Source organism: Medicago truncatula, chromosome 3 (assembly GCF_003473485.1).
Source record: "Medicago truncatula cultivar Jemalong A17 chromosome 3, MtrunA17r5.0-ANR, whole genome shotgun sequence".
NCBI classification, from domain to species: domain Eukaryota; kingdom Viridiplantae; phylum Streptophyta; class Magnoliopsida; order Fabales; family Fabaceae; genus Medicago; species Medicago truncatula.
This window is the reverse complement of record NC_053044.1, coordinates 37,923,329-37,941,204: the sequence shown is the minus strand read 5'-3', so window position 1 is coordinate 37,941,204 and position 17,876 is coordinate 37,923,329. Positions and strand designations below refer to the sequence as shown.

Below are 17,876 nucleotides of genomic sequence, written 5' to 3'. Positions count from 1 at the left end.
CGTGTTTATTGTTTGAAAATTAATGTTTCTCGAATTAAAGTACGGAAAAACATAAGATAAAACAAATCAACACTCGTAGTAAAAAAAATTATGGTTTCGAAGATTTTTTATTTATTTATTTGATGTTTGGTTGTTATTTTGATATTTTAAACACTTTATTGTTTATGAGTTTAGTTAAGTTGGTAATGAAAAATTACTATAATTCATTAGTAAACACATTTAGATTGATCTTATGGTGTTGGTTTGAACCTTAGTATATTTATTATTAAATGTTATATCATTTTTCGATCTCAATTTAGATTGAATCCATTAAATAAAATAGGTTTAATTAATCTTCAACGTGTATAGGTAGGTAAATGAAAGATTGATAAAATGAAGAAGTAAATCGAACTCTCTATCACTTACGTCTATGTTTTTCATAAATGGAAACTTCATAAAGTATTTTTTTTTTTCGAATATTGTTTTACTAATATTGATATTCAGTTAAAAATAGTATTAAGAGGCCTGATACTTAGGCTAGCTGGCTTGGATTGGGTTTTAATTTTCCCCGAATTGTGTATCATGTTCAATTTTGTAGGTTTGGACTTTGTACTTTTTCATTTTTTTGAAGAATGGACTTTGTACTTCTCTTCTAAGTTTCAAATTCCGTACTCAATTTAATACTACATTACATCATAGAGATAGTTTTTGATAGAGAATTAGAGATTAAAAAAATTGTAAGAAATAAAAGAAGTTTACATAAAGCTTTTTTAAGGGCTGACCTACCATTAAAGCTTTTTTTTTAAGGTAGTCAATGTATTTGCAAATATCTAGATCTTTCATTAACGATTGTCTATAAAATTCAGTTCAATTCGCGATGTCGATATTGTTGGTTGGAAACTTTTACCTAAGTTTGAATTTGGATCTCGCAATTGTGTGTATGAGTTTCCATTTTGTGTACAAACCAATAAAAAAAAGTTAGTGTGAAGGAAAATAAACACATGGAGGCGCAGCAAATATTTGTCAAAGAAGACAAGAAAAAATGAGTTTTGATGATGTTCGTGCTTCAAGCGATTATATTGTATGTCATGAGATATTATCTTGTTGACTACTAAAAAATATCTGACATCAAAATTTTATGTACAAGTATTTTGCTATTCTACAATAACCTAACCATCACCTGAGAGTGTAGTAGCTTTGTTTGTGGTGAATATTTTGGAAATCTAAAAACCAGTGTGTTTAGGATAATATTATTGAAAGCTCAATTCAAATTGTAATGAGAGCTAAGATGATGATTGCCAACAGACAAAAAGCTGAGTTGCAAGATGGTTTGGAGTTAGGTTGTGCATTCTAGACGAGTTTGACAATTTTATCTTGGCTAAAACAAATTGGATACCCCCTTTGTCAAGCTAGTGAAGTCGAAGTGTGTGGTCGTTTATCGATGTAACTAGTAACAATTGGGTGCATGACTTGCATGCAGTTGGACAATCTGAACAATATTTTTTATGTGAATGCAAGAAATAAAAAATAAAAAAATCACCATGATTAGAGCTTTTACAACCTCAAACAGTTCAACAACCATTCTTCTATCTTAATCCATAGTATATAGTCAAATATATTTATATATATTTATTTCCTTTTAAAGCAGCTGAAAATATGGTTGTTATGATTTAAGATGAGATCAACATTTATATATTTATTAACATATATTTTATGAAATTTTTTTATCGAAGAAATTGGAGTGTAATAATATATGAGCAAATTTGGCGATTTGGAAGATTGTATTATTATCAAGGTTAGATATAGCTTACAATTATTGTCTTTCTATTACTGTTATTAATTTTTCATGTATAATTCATGATTTTCTATGGTGGTGTTAATTACACTTGTTGAGTATTGGTACTACGTTTCATGCTACATCGTTCAAGTGTTTTTACACTGAGTTTTGAGAGAATGCAACATGTTTGTCCATGTTTCATGGTGCTTATCCATATGCAATACTCAAAACAATGCATTACTCTTCTAATTATTGAAGAACTTAGAGAGCAGATTGATGAAATTAAATATATAAAATTAACTATAATAAATGTTATTGGATTGAAAAGTTTTACTAATATAATTTAAATAATTTTCCTATTGCTTTGAAGAGAGAAGTTTTAGTTCTCTTTTAACTTAATAAGTCGTTGCGAGTTTGAATTCAGCTATAAGAATACAACGATATTAAGACTCTTTAGATGGTACAAAGTGATCCATATTATAAACTCAATGTCAAAAATGAGGTTTGAACTCTCAGTTTTAAAATTAATTTAGTTTAAAGTGTATAATTTGTTAAGTGAGAAAAATAATATTATATGGTTGATTTTAGGATAAGAAAAACAGATCATATGATATTGAAGAAATAGTGATAAACAAATCAAAATCAAAATAAACAAAATTTGAGAGAGATCCACAAAAATATTAACCTATGAACAGAAAAACTAAAATTAGGGTAAAACTAGAAATCAAAGGTCTTACTAATTCATAAGTATAAGCATTTATGGTTTAAAATCTAACTAAGAATAGGAAGAATTTAATATGATTTATACTGATTGCAGATGCATATTTGCAGATTTTGGAACATGTCAACTAACTATGTAACCAGTAGATTAAGAACAAGATTTTACTAACATGAGAATGTACGGTTTTGTTGTATATGATCTGTACGGGAAACAATGACAATATCTTAATCAATGTAATATAGACCAATGATTTTAATGACATGCCTTCAGGATGAGCCATCTTTTGCATTGCAGTTGGAGCAATCATGATAGGAAGTCATATTTTTTAGCCTAGTACAGTTGTCGTCAAATCTATCTTGCTTACGTCCATAAGAATTGGCGGCCTGAACTTACTTTCAGTAAAAATATATATTGAAATAAGGGTATCGATTCAACAGAACGCACAAGGTAGAAGGTTAAAGGGAAAATGAAAATCAAATAAAAAAAGTGTGTAGATTACAGAATTCTTAAGAATGCATTTCGGTTATCTTGCAAAGTCCGCTGAACTTCTGCCCCTGATTCGTAGTAGTCATTAGTCAATGACTAGTTCATAAACCAACTTTGCCAATTTTCGCTTTGCAATTGCTTCATACTCCGCTCACATTATTTATCAAATCCATCTTCCTAAGGTGAGTAAAATACAATGATTAATAACATGATGTTGAGTTTGACTCTCAACTTACGAAATTTTAGTCAATATTCTGCTTTAGGTAACTGCTTCTATTACAGCTGTTTGTTAGTTGATTTTGGCTATAAGTAGTTTGTTGCATAGCCTTGCTTTGTAACATAATTCTATTCATTTCTATATCAATTGCATTTTAAAACCAGATTTTGTATAATGTAATTTCTGGCTGCCGGAAATTTCAGTTGGCCACAAGACCGCCAAAAAGTTTTGCCGGAAATCCAGAACATTCTTGTAGAGTAAGCTCTTTGGCTTGAAGGAACTGAAGTCGCGTGATATGGTTATGACTCCATTGTGATAATCAAAGCGCAATTCATCTTTCAAGGAATCAAGTCACATTTTGTTAGAGAGGTGCTGGCTCAAGGGTAAGTGATTGCGAAGCAAGTCTCAACGGATCATAATTGTGCTGATATGATAAAAAAAAAATAAAAAAAGGTGCTGCCTAGCAGTAAATTCTTTCACCACTTGGACATGATTCAGTTTAAAGGAGAGTAAGCCCTTTGGGGCTGCAGCCACTGATATTGGAAGTTAATAAGTTACTGATTTAACTGGAGAATTGTTGAGTTTGGCTTAGTCTACTTATGCAATTTTAGTCAACTTTCTGTTTTGGGTAAAAGTCTAGTTTGTTAACCGGCTCTAACTGCTCTTGTTACAGCAGTTACTTTACAAGAGAAAATATCACAGTTACTTCCTGTCAATTGTCCAAATTTACTCTTAAAATTACATTGCCGTGCCTAACCTGATGGACAATTGACTATATTAGGAAGTAACTTTTCCCAATGACCGGAAGTATACATAAAAAAAGAATACAAATGTTTGTGCTTGTCCAAATGTGCACTTCTAAATCATGTTTTTTAGAAATGTGGGGTGTGTAAAATTGCTCCCCTATGTTAACACTATCATTGCCATGCCAGGTATTTCAATGAGATTTTCCAAAAACAGACAACCAGTGACATGGTAGCAGTTCAAGGAGGCTTCTTACTACAACTGGTTGATTTGTTTGAAGAAACTAATCAAATTTGATGACCTTTACATTCATTCAATGCTACACGAGTTCAAAACCTTATCAGGGTTGGGCTAATTGTCGAGTATTGAGAATTACTTGGCACATGTAATAAGCCAACTCCCAAAATATCCTGTTAGCTATCTAATTTCACTGCTTATCAACAAAACTAAAAAAACATTTTGCTTTGCCCTCAGTTACTGGTTATGAGTTTGTGTTCATATTTCGTATGGATATTATAATTTTATACCACAAGAGGAAAGAAAAAGTAAAAACATCAAGAATTGATTCATTAGCATGGTTCAACTTTGTTGAATCTAATGGCTTATCAAATTGAAAATTGATTCATTAGTATGGTACCACGTTTGTATTAGATGTCGATCTAATGTTTTTTTATTTATTTTGAAATTGCTGTTGGACTGATAGCTGCTACTGAATTCCAGTATGATTACCATCAATATTAACAACCAGGAATAAGCATCACGAGAGCATTCAAATTTAAGCCGTTGTTGGATTATGTTGTGCAGGTGAATATTCTGTAATTGCACAATCCCACAATTAAAATATACAATCATCATTTTCTCTAATATTTTTATAGGAATGGAACTTCTCCTTTTCTCATTATTATCTCCATAAAATACAATACAAGTGAACTAAAACGAAAAAAGGCCTATAACTTATTTCCCAGTTCTAGGGCTCACCCGAATCTAAAAAAATGCAAACCATATCATAAATTAAACACCGGTATAAGGTTGTGGTGGTTTAGACTTCAGAAGTGAAAGAAAAGGAAGGAAATACCAATATCATGATGAATATTCTAGTTTAATTTAACAAACACAATAGATTGACCAAAAAAAAATCCCAATTAAGCGTGTTTTCGCAGTAATCATTGGCATAGCTGCTCAACTGCAGTCACAATTTGAGCAGGTTGGACCACTGTCCATTCCTCCAATGTTCCGGCATATGGGGTCGGCACATCTTGAGAGGATAAGCATATGATAGGAGCATCCAAATAGTCATGGAAATTTTCAGTAATGGCAGCAGTCAGACTAGCGCCAATTCCACCCGTCCGCATGCACTCCTCCACTATGAGAACCCGATGCGTCTTCTTTATTGAATTCCCAATTGTGTGAAGATCAAATGGTTTCAAAGACCTGATGTCAATTACTTCAGGGTCATACCCCTTGTTCACTAATGTCTTGGCAGCTTGCATGACATGATACCTCATCCTCGAATAAGTTAATATTGTGACATGCTCACCAGGCCTAACCATCTCAGCTTCTTCAAGTGACAATACATACTCTTCATCTGGAATTCTTTCCTTGAGGTTATAAAGCAAAACATGCTCGAAAAGTATCACAGGGTTGTCACTTCGAATTGCAGCTTTCATCAAGCCCTTGGCGTTGTAAGGTGTTGAACAAGCCACCATCTGAATACCAGGGATTGATTGAAAATATGACTCCAAACGCTGTGAGTGTTCTGCTCCAAGTTGCCGACCAACTCCACCAGGCCCACGAATGACAACTGGTATTTTAAACTGACCTCCGGACGTGTAATGCAACATTCCACAATTGTTAGAGATTTGGTTAAATGCCAGAAGTAGAAATCCCATATTCATGCCCTCAATGATTGGCCTCAGACCAGTCATGGCAGCTCCAATGCCCATTCCAGTGAAGGCATTCTCAGCGATAGGGGTGTCCAATACTCTGAGGTCACCAAACTTTTCAGCTAGGTTTCTAGTCACCTTGTAAGATCCTCCGTAATGGCCTACATCTTCGCCCATGACACAAACACAAGGATCCCTTTCCATTTCTTCTTCCAAACCTTCACGCAGGGCTTCAAAAAGGAGAAGTTCATGCCTGAAAACAAAATGCACATCTGATGAATGCCATTGTTACTGGTCATAACTACTCAATTAATGCAACCAATAAAAAAAACAATGCCAACACAGGTTTTACCAACTTCAACCAATCAATGCAAGCATTAAGTGGGGAAAAAAAAGGCCAGCACTGAATAGTCATGAACCAACTACTCCGAAAGTTTATGCTGATGGGTAAAAAAAGCACACAAATGGTGTTATATCTAATATACCACCTCAAGCAAGACCCCTTTGCTCATGAAACATGGATTATGCACAAGCCACCCACCTAACTTGCACTAAATTTAACATTTATTTAGAAGACTGAAAGCATGGCCACTTAGTCACACTCACAGATGATCGAATACCATGTCATGAATTACCACAAGAGCTCAAGTTGTTTGATGAAAGCAGGTGAAGGGTTTTAGATCTAACATTTTACAAAATACAACACGTAGGAAATATCATTAACCTCATAATATCATTATTGTGTATAAGAATAATTTAATGTATCCTCTAGATATTTCTAACAAATACGAGTTGTTTCCATATTTCATTATATTTTCTAAATTAAGATATCCTCCAAATATTTCTAACACATGGGAATCAAATGGATTTAGCTTGTGTTAGTATGGCATACATAGAAAGGTATATATAATCTATTGTATAGAACATGTTTGTTCTTCGATTCAGAGAATTATTGTTGTTTTCAGATGGGAATATCATCTAGTTCATCACAAAATAAAATAGAAAAGGAAAAAAAAATTGGACAACACCGTTCCATACTTTGAGGAAACATTGATAAACAAGCCAAAGATAAACTAAATTGACTAATTACATTACAACTACATCCTGGAACTAATCCCATCTGATTTATCAGAGAGTAAAATGTGATTGTACAGGGATGAAACAGTATACAGTTCTCCCACATTCTTTACCCCTAAGAAGGTAAGGAAGTTTAGGCTACGCTTCACTGTTTTGGCCTTCCCTTCTTCTCAAGGCTTAGCTTTCATCTATACCAAACCAAGCATGCACTACAATCATATTCTTAATTGAAATGAAAATGCAAATTGTGCAAGCCATGTAGATTTTAAAAAAAGTAGTCAATTCCACTCCCAATCGAATATATTAGATTTTATTTAATTCTAGGAAGAAAAGGGTAACAGAAATATCAGTATACATTCTAACAACATAGAGTTGAATCAACCAATGAGCAAAAGCGTAAACCTAAGAAACAAAAAACAAAAAGTGATTGTAGGAGAAGATATACCCAGGTTTTGATGCCGCAGAAGCCACGGAACTGCTTCCCTGTGTCTATAAACAAACAAAAAGCACAATTTTCATTCAAACGTGATTACACCATGCAATTCAAATAAATGTGGAATGGAGTGAGAGTGATGAGATAACTTACAGCAACTGCATTAGGAATCAACAATTGACCAGCCTTACGAGTTGCTCCTCCTGACTTCAAAACCACCTGATTCACCTTTGCATCAGATGATCTGACAACAAAAATGCTGCTACATTTCCTCTCTGAAATCAGTTACAAAATGAAACAAACAACATCTATGGTCAATAATACTAAAAGCAAAATAAAAAACCTTTCGTGGAATATACAAGAACCCCATTTACTTATAAGAGAAACCCAACATCAAAAAGTAGTTTATCCAAAAATAAGAGCGATAAATTGCAGAAAAAACAAACCTTTGGATTGAAATGAAGTGGATGGAGAGAAAGGGGTAAGAGCTGCTCCCAATGCTTGGAAAAGGGTCGCCATTGGATGAGAAGAATGGAAATGATGGGAGCTTTGTATGTAGAAATCGGGCGGAGAAATTAATGAGTACTGGTGGTACTAACTATATGTGTCTTGTTTCTTACTACATTGTACAAGTCATTTTATTTGTATGTTTAGAATAGAATAGAATGATTTTTAAGTATTAATTGTAGTTAGTTGAATAATTTAAGTGAGCTGAAATTCAATAAATAAAGATTTGTTGATGAAAAAAATAATAAATATTGTTTAGTATTTAGAGTCAATTATTTTGAGACAAAAAACAAAAATATTAAAATGGCAATTAAAATATTGATGCGTAAGGTTTTATGTCACACGTCACTTTCACCTTTATTTTTAAATTTTATTATTGTTTTCTATTTTTTAAAATTGATATTTTATTTGTCATGAATAATATCTCAACAAAATTCAAGTATATTATTTTGGTCAATGTTTTTAAGTCAACTCGTGTATAGATTTCATATTTTGGAATAAAATTTTGCGAGAATGTTTTGAATAGTATAAGAATCTCTCTCAAAATATCGTGAGCTTAGCTCAGTTAGTTGGGACAATGCATAAAATATGTAAGGTCCGGGGTTCAAACCCCGGCCACTATCAAAAAATCAATCTCTCTAAAAAATTAGAACTTTTTTAACAAAACTTAAATTAAATATGAATTTGTATGTTTTTTACGCTTAAAAATTCATATGTTATTCATGTTTTGTTCAAAAGTTCTATTTAATTATGATAAAAACTTTTAAATATTTGAATTATTTTTTACTGACATATTAAAAACATTATAAGAAACGCCTTTATAAAAAATATAATTTTTTTAACATGTAATGAATTAAATATGAATTTTTTTAAAACGTCAAAATTTTAAGATAAAATTAATAAGAATTTGTACCTAAAAATTAAATTTTAAGCTTATTTTGTGGTGATAAATTTTTATTTTTTAAGAAGGTAAACTAGCCTACTCAAATTGACACTGGGAGATTTGAACCGGAGACTTTGAGGAGTGTGCGGATAAACTTTTTATAATATTTTAAACAAGTCTGTGAAAAAATCATTCAAAAGTTGACAATTTTAAGCATAATTAAACAAATTTTAATTTAACTCGGACTAAAACTACATATTGAAAATTTTTACAGGGACCAAAACATGTACTTTTTTATGAAGACTAAAAAAGAAATCAATTATATTTATAGGGACCAAAAACTTTTTTTTTATAGGGACCAAAAACTTATTTAGCCCATAAAATATTTATACTTTATAAATCTCGAATGTGCTTGATCCATTTTCTTAGCCCATTGATTTTAAATGACGTTGAACTTAGTTGTAGGATCATCTACACTACACATATGTGATAATGAGTTTAATGATGTATCAACTTTGTAGAAAGAGGTTTGATTTGTTCAACAAAAAAAAAAACTTTGTAGAAAGAGGTCAATAAATTTGTTGAATGTGCAAGCCATGTTTTGGTTAGTTTTATAAAGAAAAATCATTTTTTTATGTCAGAATAATATGTAATTTGTATGGCTGAAAAACAAATTAATTTCTATTACCATGGCCATGGAATATATTCCAACATCGGTTTCAAAACACATTACGATATCGAAAACTATAAAAATAATAAACAATAAAAATAATGAGTCCTTTTAAAATAATCTTTTAAAAAATAATTTTGTGGTGTCGAAGAGTTGACCCATGAAGGCTTAAATCAAAAAAAAGAAAATATTAATGTGGCCTTTTAAAATAACTTAAAAAGAAAAAAAAATTGGTGTCGACAAGTTGAACCCATGATCAAGAGTGAATAATTTATTTTCCATAATATATATTTTTATAACCAAATTAAATTTTCTTGAGGCCTTTTTTTTATTCCAAATTTTGAGGCCTGAAGTCCTTACTTGACTTGCTTAACCCTTAGACCATTCATACGGGAAAGTACTCCCTCGCCTCCACACCCGCTCGCTTCATTTACATCCCTGATTAAGACATACAACATAGAGAACTTTGAAGTTTATAATTCAATTTTTTCTTTTTACTAATGCATTCATTACTCAAACAAAAATGCATGCATCTTGATGACATTATAGCATACTCCTCTTAATGTCTCTTATTCGAATCTATTTAGTGCAAACTTATGTGAGTTAATTCATATAGAGTTTTGTGCCACTTTTAAATGGATTTTCCACTAATGGATAGAGAGATTTGTCCCCGAATTAATAGATCGTTGAATTTGATATCAAAGTTTAAGAAGAAGAATGCTGCTCTTCATTCAGCACTTTTCGTTCGCGCCTTGCAGCGTTGCCTAAATTACCCCTGCGCAAGTTAAGTCATGCAGCGTGTCTTAACTTGTGCACGTTGTATTTTGTGCGCCACTTAAGTAGCGTAGCGTGAGTTAACTCACGCAGCAGTTACTTAAGTCGTTTTTCCAACTTCTCATTTTTCCAACTTCTCCAAACACAAAATTTTCCCCTCCAAGTGCGATTTTCACCATTCTTGCGCCATTCAAAGCCAAAAACTCCTACAATATCAAGTAAGTGATGATTATCCTACTTCATTGCATTTAACTTGTAGAAATTTTAGTTTTTTTGAAGAAATATAACATTTTTAGGTTTTAAAATTTTGCTTGCATATTAGTTTTGATGATTGTTAGTGATGAATTAACTTAGAAATTGTTGTTTAGAAGTTGTTTAGAGTACAATGTGGTAGTTTAGGGTTTACAAATTGTTAGATTACCTAGTTGTTTGAAAATTGCACACTATGTGTTTGGTAAAATGTCTCTATGGTAATTATTTTTGTTTTTTGGATTGTGAATTATCAAATTAGTTAGATATGGTTTGTTAATTTTGATTATAATATGTTTGACTGCAATGTGGTAGTTTACGGATTGAAATGACATTGTTGGAATTTTAGTGTTGTTGTTGAATTGTTGGAAATGACACAATGTGCGTGTGAAAATGTGTCAATGAATTTGTGTTATGTTAAATTTTGTGTATATATGCCTCGGAGGAATACGTCTTAGAGACCGCCTGAGCCGTCTCAGGATAGGAGTGACAGACTTAGGGCAGGGAGGCCTGCCCCTACTGGTACTGCACGGAGGGAGAAACAAGCATTACGCCCTCCTATGATAAGTCCCAAGAAAAAACAACATAGACAAGTTGAAAACCTTCAAACAATCTTAATCGACAATGTATTCATGAATTTAAGCCACCTCCGGATCATTAGTCATTAACCCGAGAATAACTTAAGTTCACACCAAAATCTCATTTTTACAATCTTTTACATTCCCACCCGAAATATCACTTTTGACGTGATTAAGATGTTTGACCACTCTTACAAGTTATACCTAAGTCTATATGAGCTGTAGGTTCAACTTATAAATCCCAATGTTTGCAAAAGTTTATTTTCGACAAAAGTTTGAAATTCCAAAAAATTCCCAAGTTAAGACTCAAATAAAGAATTTCAAGTCTAGGCAAGCTAATCATTGTTCCATTAGGTTTTAGGGAATTAACAGTAGTTAAACATGTTTAAGGATCATGAAACTTATCATAATTCATCAACAACAATGCATAATTCACCAATTGAGCATATTTTAAACACATACCCATTTTACATACTTTGAACATGTAATTCAACCAACAACAATTCATTTATCCATAACTTCATACCTCATAAACATGACATCATAATTAGAGCACGAATTTCATCACTTATGAACAATTAATCAATTCATCCAATTAAACACTTTTCATACAAATAATTGAAAATTACAATAAGTGATTATGATGAATTCTAATCTCCTTACCTTAGTAGGTTAATCTCTCTAGCATAGGCTTCAATTTTGCTCCTAGCTCTTCTCCCAACCCTTGATTCTTCAAGTTCTCTTCTCTCTAATCCTTTTCTCCTCTTGCTCCCACTTTCTCTCTCTATTCTCTCAAAAATATCTTAGTGAAATGAAAGTGTGAGGAAATTTCTCATAAGTGTAGGTTTATATAGTGTGTCTCACAATTGGGCCTAATCCTCAACTTAATGGACTTAACTCATTTCTATTCACATCTCAAATGTTTCTACACTCTAACCGGTAATTCACTAATAACGGTAAAATATCACTAACGGTCACTAAACGGTAAAATCTTAATTTTACTCTAGTAACTTAGTAAAACATCGGTTCTCACTAATCACTAAAAGTAATTCTCACCAAAACTTATAATTTACCCGTTCTCACAAAATGACCAAAATACCCCTACGTCCAAAATGACTAAAATACCCTTCTGACACAGAAACCATGAAAATGCACCCAATGATGAATAATCACACACAAACACATAAAACACATAATAAAATAAATTAAAATAAATCTAGCTAAAAATCGAGCTGTTACAGCTGCCGCTAAGGAGATGACAAAACAAGGGTGTTGCTCACGTCAGTTTTGATGTACTGAAGAGGCGCTACGAGGAGCTCTTGAATAGGTGTAACCAGCTGCTTGTGACTGATACACAGGAGGAGCAAGACGAGCGAGCTGAAGTTAGGCTGGCCTGCATTAATGCATTTATGTTGCTCTTGCTTGACTGGACCATTTTTTCCAAGAAGAACAGCAAAAACATCAATCTTCTTTGGCTGCTTGCTCTGCAAGATATGGACGAGTTGGACAGCTGGTCATGGGGTGGGATGATACTTGCTTTCCTATATGAGCAGCTATCTCTTACCTCCGACTCATCTGTGGCCTCCTGTGGTGGTTACATGACATTGCTTGTGGTAATATTTGTTTTTCCTTCTTTTTTACTTATTGGATTGTAAATGTTTAGTTGTTTGTATAATTCTTGCGGTGATATAAATATTTGTTTCTTTGTGTTTGCAAGGATGGACTTTGGCGCACTTCTCGAACATCATTCCGAGGATTGATGATGATGCCTACGACCCTGCTGTTTCCCCTCTTGTGAGTCAATGGAAACCTCCAAGGGGCTTTTCTAATCCTGGATACTACAGAGCTGTCATCGATTCGTTGGACCATTCACATGTCACCTGGAGGCCGTACGAGAGACGACGACACATCACGCCCTTTCAGGACATATGCTGGTACTCCGGATGGATCATGGTCGGTAGTGGCAGGATGGTCCGTCAATTTCCAGAGCGGGTTCTTAGGCAGTACGGGTATGTACAGACTATTCCCAGGGCTCCTACTGACATTGAGCTTATTGCGGCGGATGACGTGGCCAGGTCTTCACGGAGTTTGCTCTACATGTCCTCAGCCATCAGGATAGGGGTCATCCGGTTCCGGATAACCATCTGTGGTCTCATACTAGGGGGTACATGAGATGATTCATTAGAGTATCACATCCTATTGTGAACCTCCCTGCGCCCATTCCTGACTATGCAGCTGCTGGCCCTCCTCATCCTGTCCCTCCTTATGATGAGGTTATTGTTAAGCAGCAGTGGGCTAGACATCCTCCAGACCCATACCAGATCATCAGCAACATCAGAGCCAGAGTGGACGGTGCAATGGGACATCCTGCTGTGTTTCATAATCCAGAGGAGGTTATGCGCTTGATGCAGAGCATACAGTCTGAGTGGAGCATGCTGGAGCAGGTGCCGGCTCCGCGGAGGAGGATTAGGAGTCCACGGGATGGATCAGTATGACTTGTGTAGCTTTTATGACTTGTGTAGTTTTTTTTGTTTGACATTTTGTTGGATTTGGTTGTAATCCTGTAACACTTGCGCTTTTTAGCGTTTTTATCACACTATTCGTTATTTTATTCTGTTGTTTTATTCCGTTATTTTTCGTAATATACTTATGACTTAATGCTTGAATGAATGATGAAAAATGTTTGCTTGAATGAATGTATGAAAGAAGGATTGCAAAAAATAATAGAGGTTCCTGCCTCTTCTGGTTGTATGCACATCACGCATGTGTTAATGTCTGTGTGAGTTAACTCACACAGTGTTTTACACTTGCGCATCGTTAGTTAACTAGCGCATACATTTACACTTGCGTGAGTTAACTAGCGTAAGGGTAAATTTGGAACGGCTGCAGGACGCGAGCAAAATGTGCTTGATGAAGAGCAGAATTCTAAGAAGAAATATGCTAGGCCTGTTACCCAAACACTACTTACTTTTCTTGTTATGTTTACTTTTCTTTTTTGCTTTTTATTTTAACTTATTATGTGGGTGTGGTCGAGTGTGCATGTCTTAGCTCTTAAGCAGTTGGAACGTTATCCTATTGCACGTGGACTGTTATGGATCTTCTGTTTGTTACATTTCCTCAGCTAGGGCAATGATCAAATTCAATCACTAGAATCAAATAAATTCAAAAATTTCCCTAGCATTTTTCTTCCCAATTTGAGGGTTGCTGATTACAGACAAGGACTCTTTGTCTTTAGGCTAAATGCTGAGTTAGTCCATATATATGCAATTGTAAAGATGTTGATGGATTCCTTTCATCTCATCTACCTTTCTTTGACGTAAAATCTTATAAATTGGATAAAACCTTAGGGAATATAGTAGATTTCCAAGCATTAAAAGTATATTCCAAGGTTTTATCTACTATATATTTCCTTAGGAAATACAGTAGATTAACAATAACCAAGACCACTCTTCATAATTAGAGGCTTAAGGTATTACTTGTCCTCACAATTAAGATGCCTACTCGATCAATGTCATTTCAACAAAAAATAAGAAGAAGAAAAATATGAAATTTTTTTGGTACCTTAAAGTTTTGTTGAATATAGGTAAATAAAATTACTTAAACTTAAAATTTTAATTTAATTTTTAAAACAATTAGATATAAAAAATGATATGGCATTAGGATGGTGATTATATATTCAATAAAACTCCATAGAATAGTTTTACAAAAACAAAAAAGTATATGTTGAAAATTAAAAAGTTTCACAAATGGAATAAAACTAAAGTTATTATAAGCGGTGGAAAGTTTGAGCAGTGGTTCGAACATTAGAACAGAACCTTCACACTTAGGGTGTGTTTGGTAACACAAAAAAGCTAGCTTATAGCTTGTTGGATTAGCTTATAAGCTCGTTAGAAGAAAACGTGACGTGTTTGGTAACAAGCTTTTTTCATGAGCTTATAGCGTTTTTTGAAAAGCTATTTCAAGTAGCTTTTTAGCTTATAGCTGGTAGCTTTTTATATTTTCTTCCAACTTTAACCCTATTAATTTAATTAATTATTTTTTAATTAAACAAGTACCCATGTTCATCTTTATAACCGCCCCATTTTTTCCCTTAAATAAAATGCCATTTTTTTAAGAAGCACTTTATATATATATATATATATATATATATATATATATATATAATATTTTTTTATGGAAATGCTTTATATTTTGTTATAACTAACCTGTCGTACACCACACAAAAAATAACTAGCCTATTTTTTATATATTCTACCTCGCATTTTGTTTCCACATTTCTCTTATTTTTGGGACTCATTAAGCAGAGATCAAAATTGTTAGTGAATTTTTTTTTAGGATTAAAGGTCAAGAATTTTTTTATGGAGACTAAGACCAAAAGTTTGAATATTTATAGGGACCAAAAACATATTTAACTATAATTAAAAATATTAAAAAATAAATACATTACAAAAAAAATGTGTGTGTCTAATGTATATTAAAAAAAAAATATGTCCTTTTATGTCATTTTATATTTATCAGCCACTTCAACAGCTAATTTTACCAAACACATTATTTTTAATAAGCAAGCTTTTCAGCTATAAGCTATCAGCTATCAGCTACCAGCTATCAGCTAGCTTTTCAGCTATCAGCTAGCTTATCAGCTATCAGCTAGCTTATAGCTTCTTTTTACCAAACAGAGCCTTAATAACATAGATTAGTCCACAACTATATCACAAATCAATTAAGAGCTAGGTCTATTAGGTAAACAATCCTATAATTTAGACCGTGAACTTCTACTTAAAAGTATAAATACCGTTGGCCCGATTTTTTTTTTTTTCAGCTTCTCTACATTTTTAAGGAGAAGTTAAGCCAAACGCAATATCAATAATGTACCTTCGAAAAAAAGTATTTTTTTTTAGAATGCATAAAATTAAATGGAATGAGCTTTAACCAAAAGTTGTTGAATGCTGCTTCAAAAAATTACTTATCCGTAATTTATTTCACAAGCACCTCTCTTCAACTAACGCAGACAACCTTTTTTTTTTTTTTTAATATTATATTTCAATTTGTTTTTTTCTTCCATCTAATTTTTTTTTTAACCAGTCCATATAATTTTTTAAAGGAGGATCAATTTAATTTTATTATCTATTTTTGAAGGAATTTTATTATCTTTTTATCATTTATATATTTAACTTTAATATCGTTTAATTATCACAACCTCACAAATATTTTTATTCATGCTGTCATTGAATGACACCAAATATTTTTATTCTCTTTCTTCAATCTCACAAATATACACACACACATTAGCGTTTAGAGTAATATTTTATGTCCGTATGACTGTTTTTTTTTTTTTTTACGCTAATGTGTATAGTTTTTTTTAGTGTTCCGTAATGTGTATAATTTTTTTTTTTAAGACATCAAAATAAAATATATTAACACCGGCAGTGAATCCGCTTCACTACAAGATGTACCAAAGGGCCACCCCTAAAATGTAACAGTCATACAATATTTACAAAACTACAGTCAGTCGATACCCAAACATAACAAAGGGTTCGACCACCACATCTGAGTGTCGTGCACAAACTTGACATTATTAGCCTTAAGCCACCACAACGAATGATATTTAACCTTTTCTACAATTTGTTCTAAGGTGGTATGGTTATTATTGAATATTCTATTATTACGCGCATTCCAAACCATCCAGACACACAATAGCCAGATTAGTAATGCGTATAATTATTATTTTTATAAAATTTTAATTTTAATTAAAAGTACAAGTATAGATGCCTAAAAAAATTATGCTTATATATATTTTACACATTTATATTGTAACAAACTATGCATGTCTTTTTCTTATTAAAAAACTAAACATATCTTTTTCAATGACACTAACAATGTAACAAATATAATATCATATAATATAAATTCTTATATTTTTAGATGACACCCAAAATTATGGTATTCTTATAACAAAATTTGTTATACAGTATAATTGTTGGAAAAGAAAAAACAAATTATTATCTAGCTAAGCTTAGTTGATATAAACAATGCATAAATATATACAAGGTCGCGGGTTCGAACCACGAACACCACTAAAAAAATAATAAATTAAAAGTTTTGTACAATATTTTGTCAAGAGAAACGCTATATAGTACGGAAAATCTACAGTACGGGAGTGATACAATGCATGCAGACGGTGTTGTTATATTTTTAAAACAAATAAAAGTTGAAATGTTTTACAATCTAAAATATATCCTACGGCTTATATAATGTCCGTTGTTTTTCGTTGCTGCAATTCCTGTACCAAAAAGCTTTTTCCTTTGTCAAATAACTTTTAACTTAAAAATAACTTTAGAATAAAAAAAAAATAAAAAAAACAAACAGCTTTAACTTTTTTCTTAAAGGACTTTATTTAAACTTTGTTTTAAAGTAGCTTTTAGACCGGAAAAAAATCTGGTCAAACGGTACCTAGTCTTTATTAAAATTTTAAGTCATATTTTAAGCTTCACTCCACCGTGGACTATACGAAACAATCCATATAATAACAATTTGTTAATTAAAATGCTATTTGTCCTTAGTTTTTAAACATCCATACACCAAATATGATGAAAAATGGCCTCCCTACATTACCATACCTAGAAATATGCACTTTTGAATATAGTCAATCAAAACCACCTTGGATCCGAAAAAACCAGTTTTTCAAGTTAAATGTTAAACTAAACCAAAATATAATACTATATACTACTAATAATAATAACTAAAAGAGGTGACAGGTAAGAGATTATAGACAGGTGTGTATAATATTAAAAAATTAAAAGGGTTGTTCTTCTGTAACTCTCAGTCATTGCCAGTCCATATGCCAGTTTGGAAATGCATATTTATTTCCCTTTTCAAATCCCATTAATAATGCTTTCAA

At 32.4% G+C, this 17,876-nt stretch overlaps 1 protein-coding gene across 1 annotated transcript; it reads right to left on the bottom strand.

Annotated features, from left to right (window-relative positions):
* Window positions 1–4,790: 4,790 nt before the first annotated feature.
* LOC11411402 (pyruvate dehydrogenase E1 component subunit beta-3, chloroplastic) lies at window positions 4,791–7,946 on the bottom strand. The gene is made up of 4 exons (XM_003601109.4): window positions 7,764–7,946; window positions 7,471–7,592; window positions 7,330–7,373; window positions 4,791–6,060 (listed from the first exon to the last, which is right to left on the bottom strand). The coding sequence occupies exons 1-4, from the start codon at window positions 7,834–7,836 to the stop codon at window positions 5,088–5,090; spliced, it is 1,212 nt and encodes a 403-aa protein (XP_003601157.1). The 5' UTR covers window positions 7,837–7,946; the 3' UTR covers window positions 4,791–5,087.
* Between the last annotated feature and the right edge of the window lie 9,930 nt (window positions 7,947–17,876).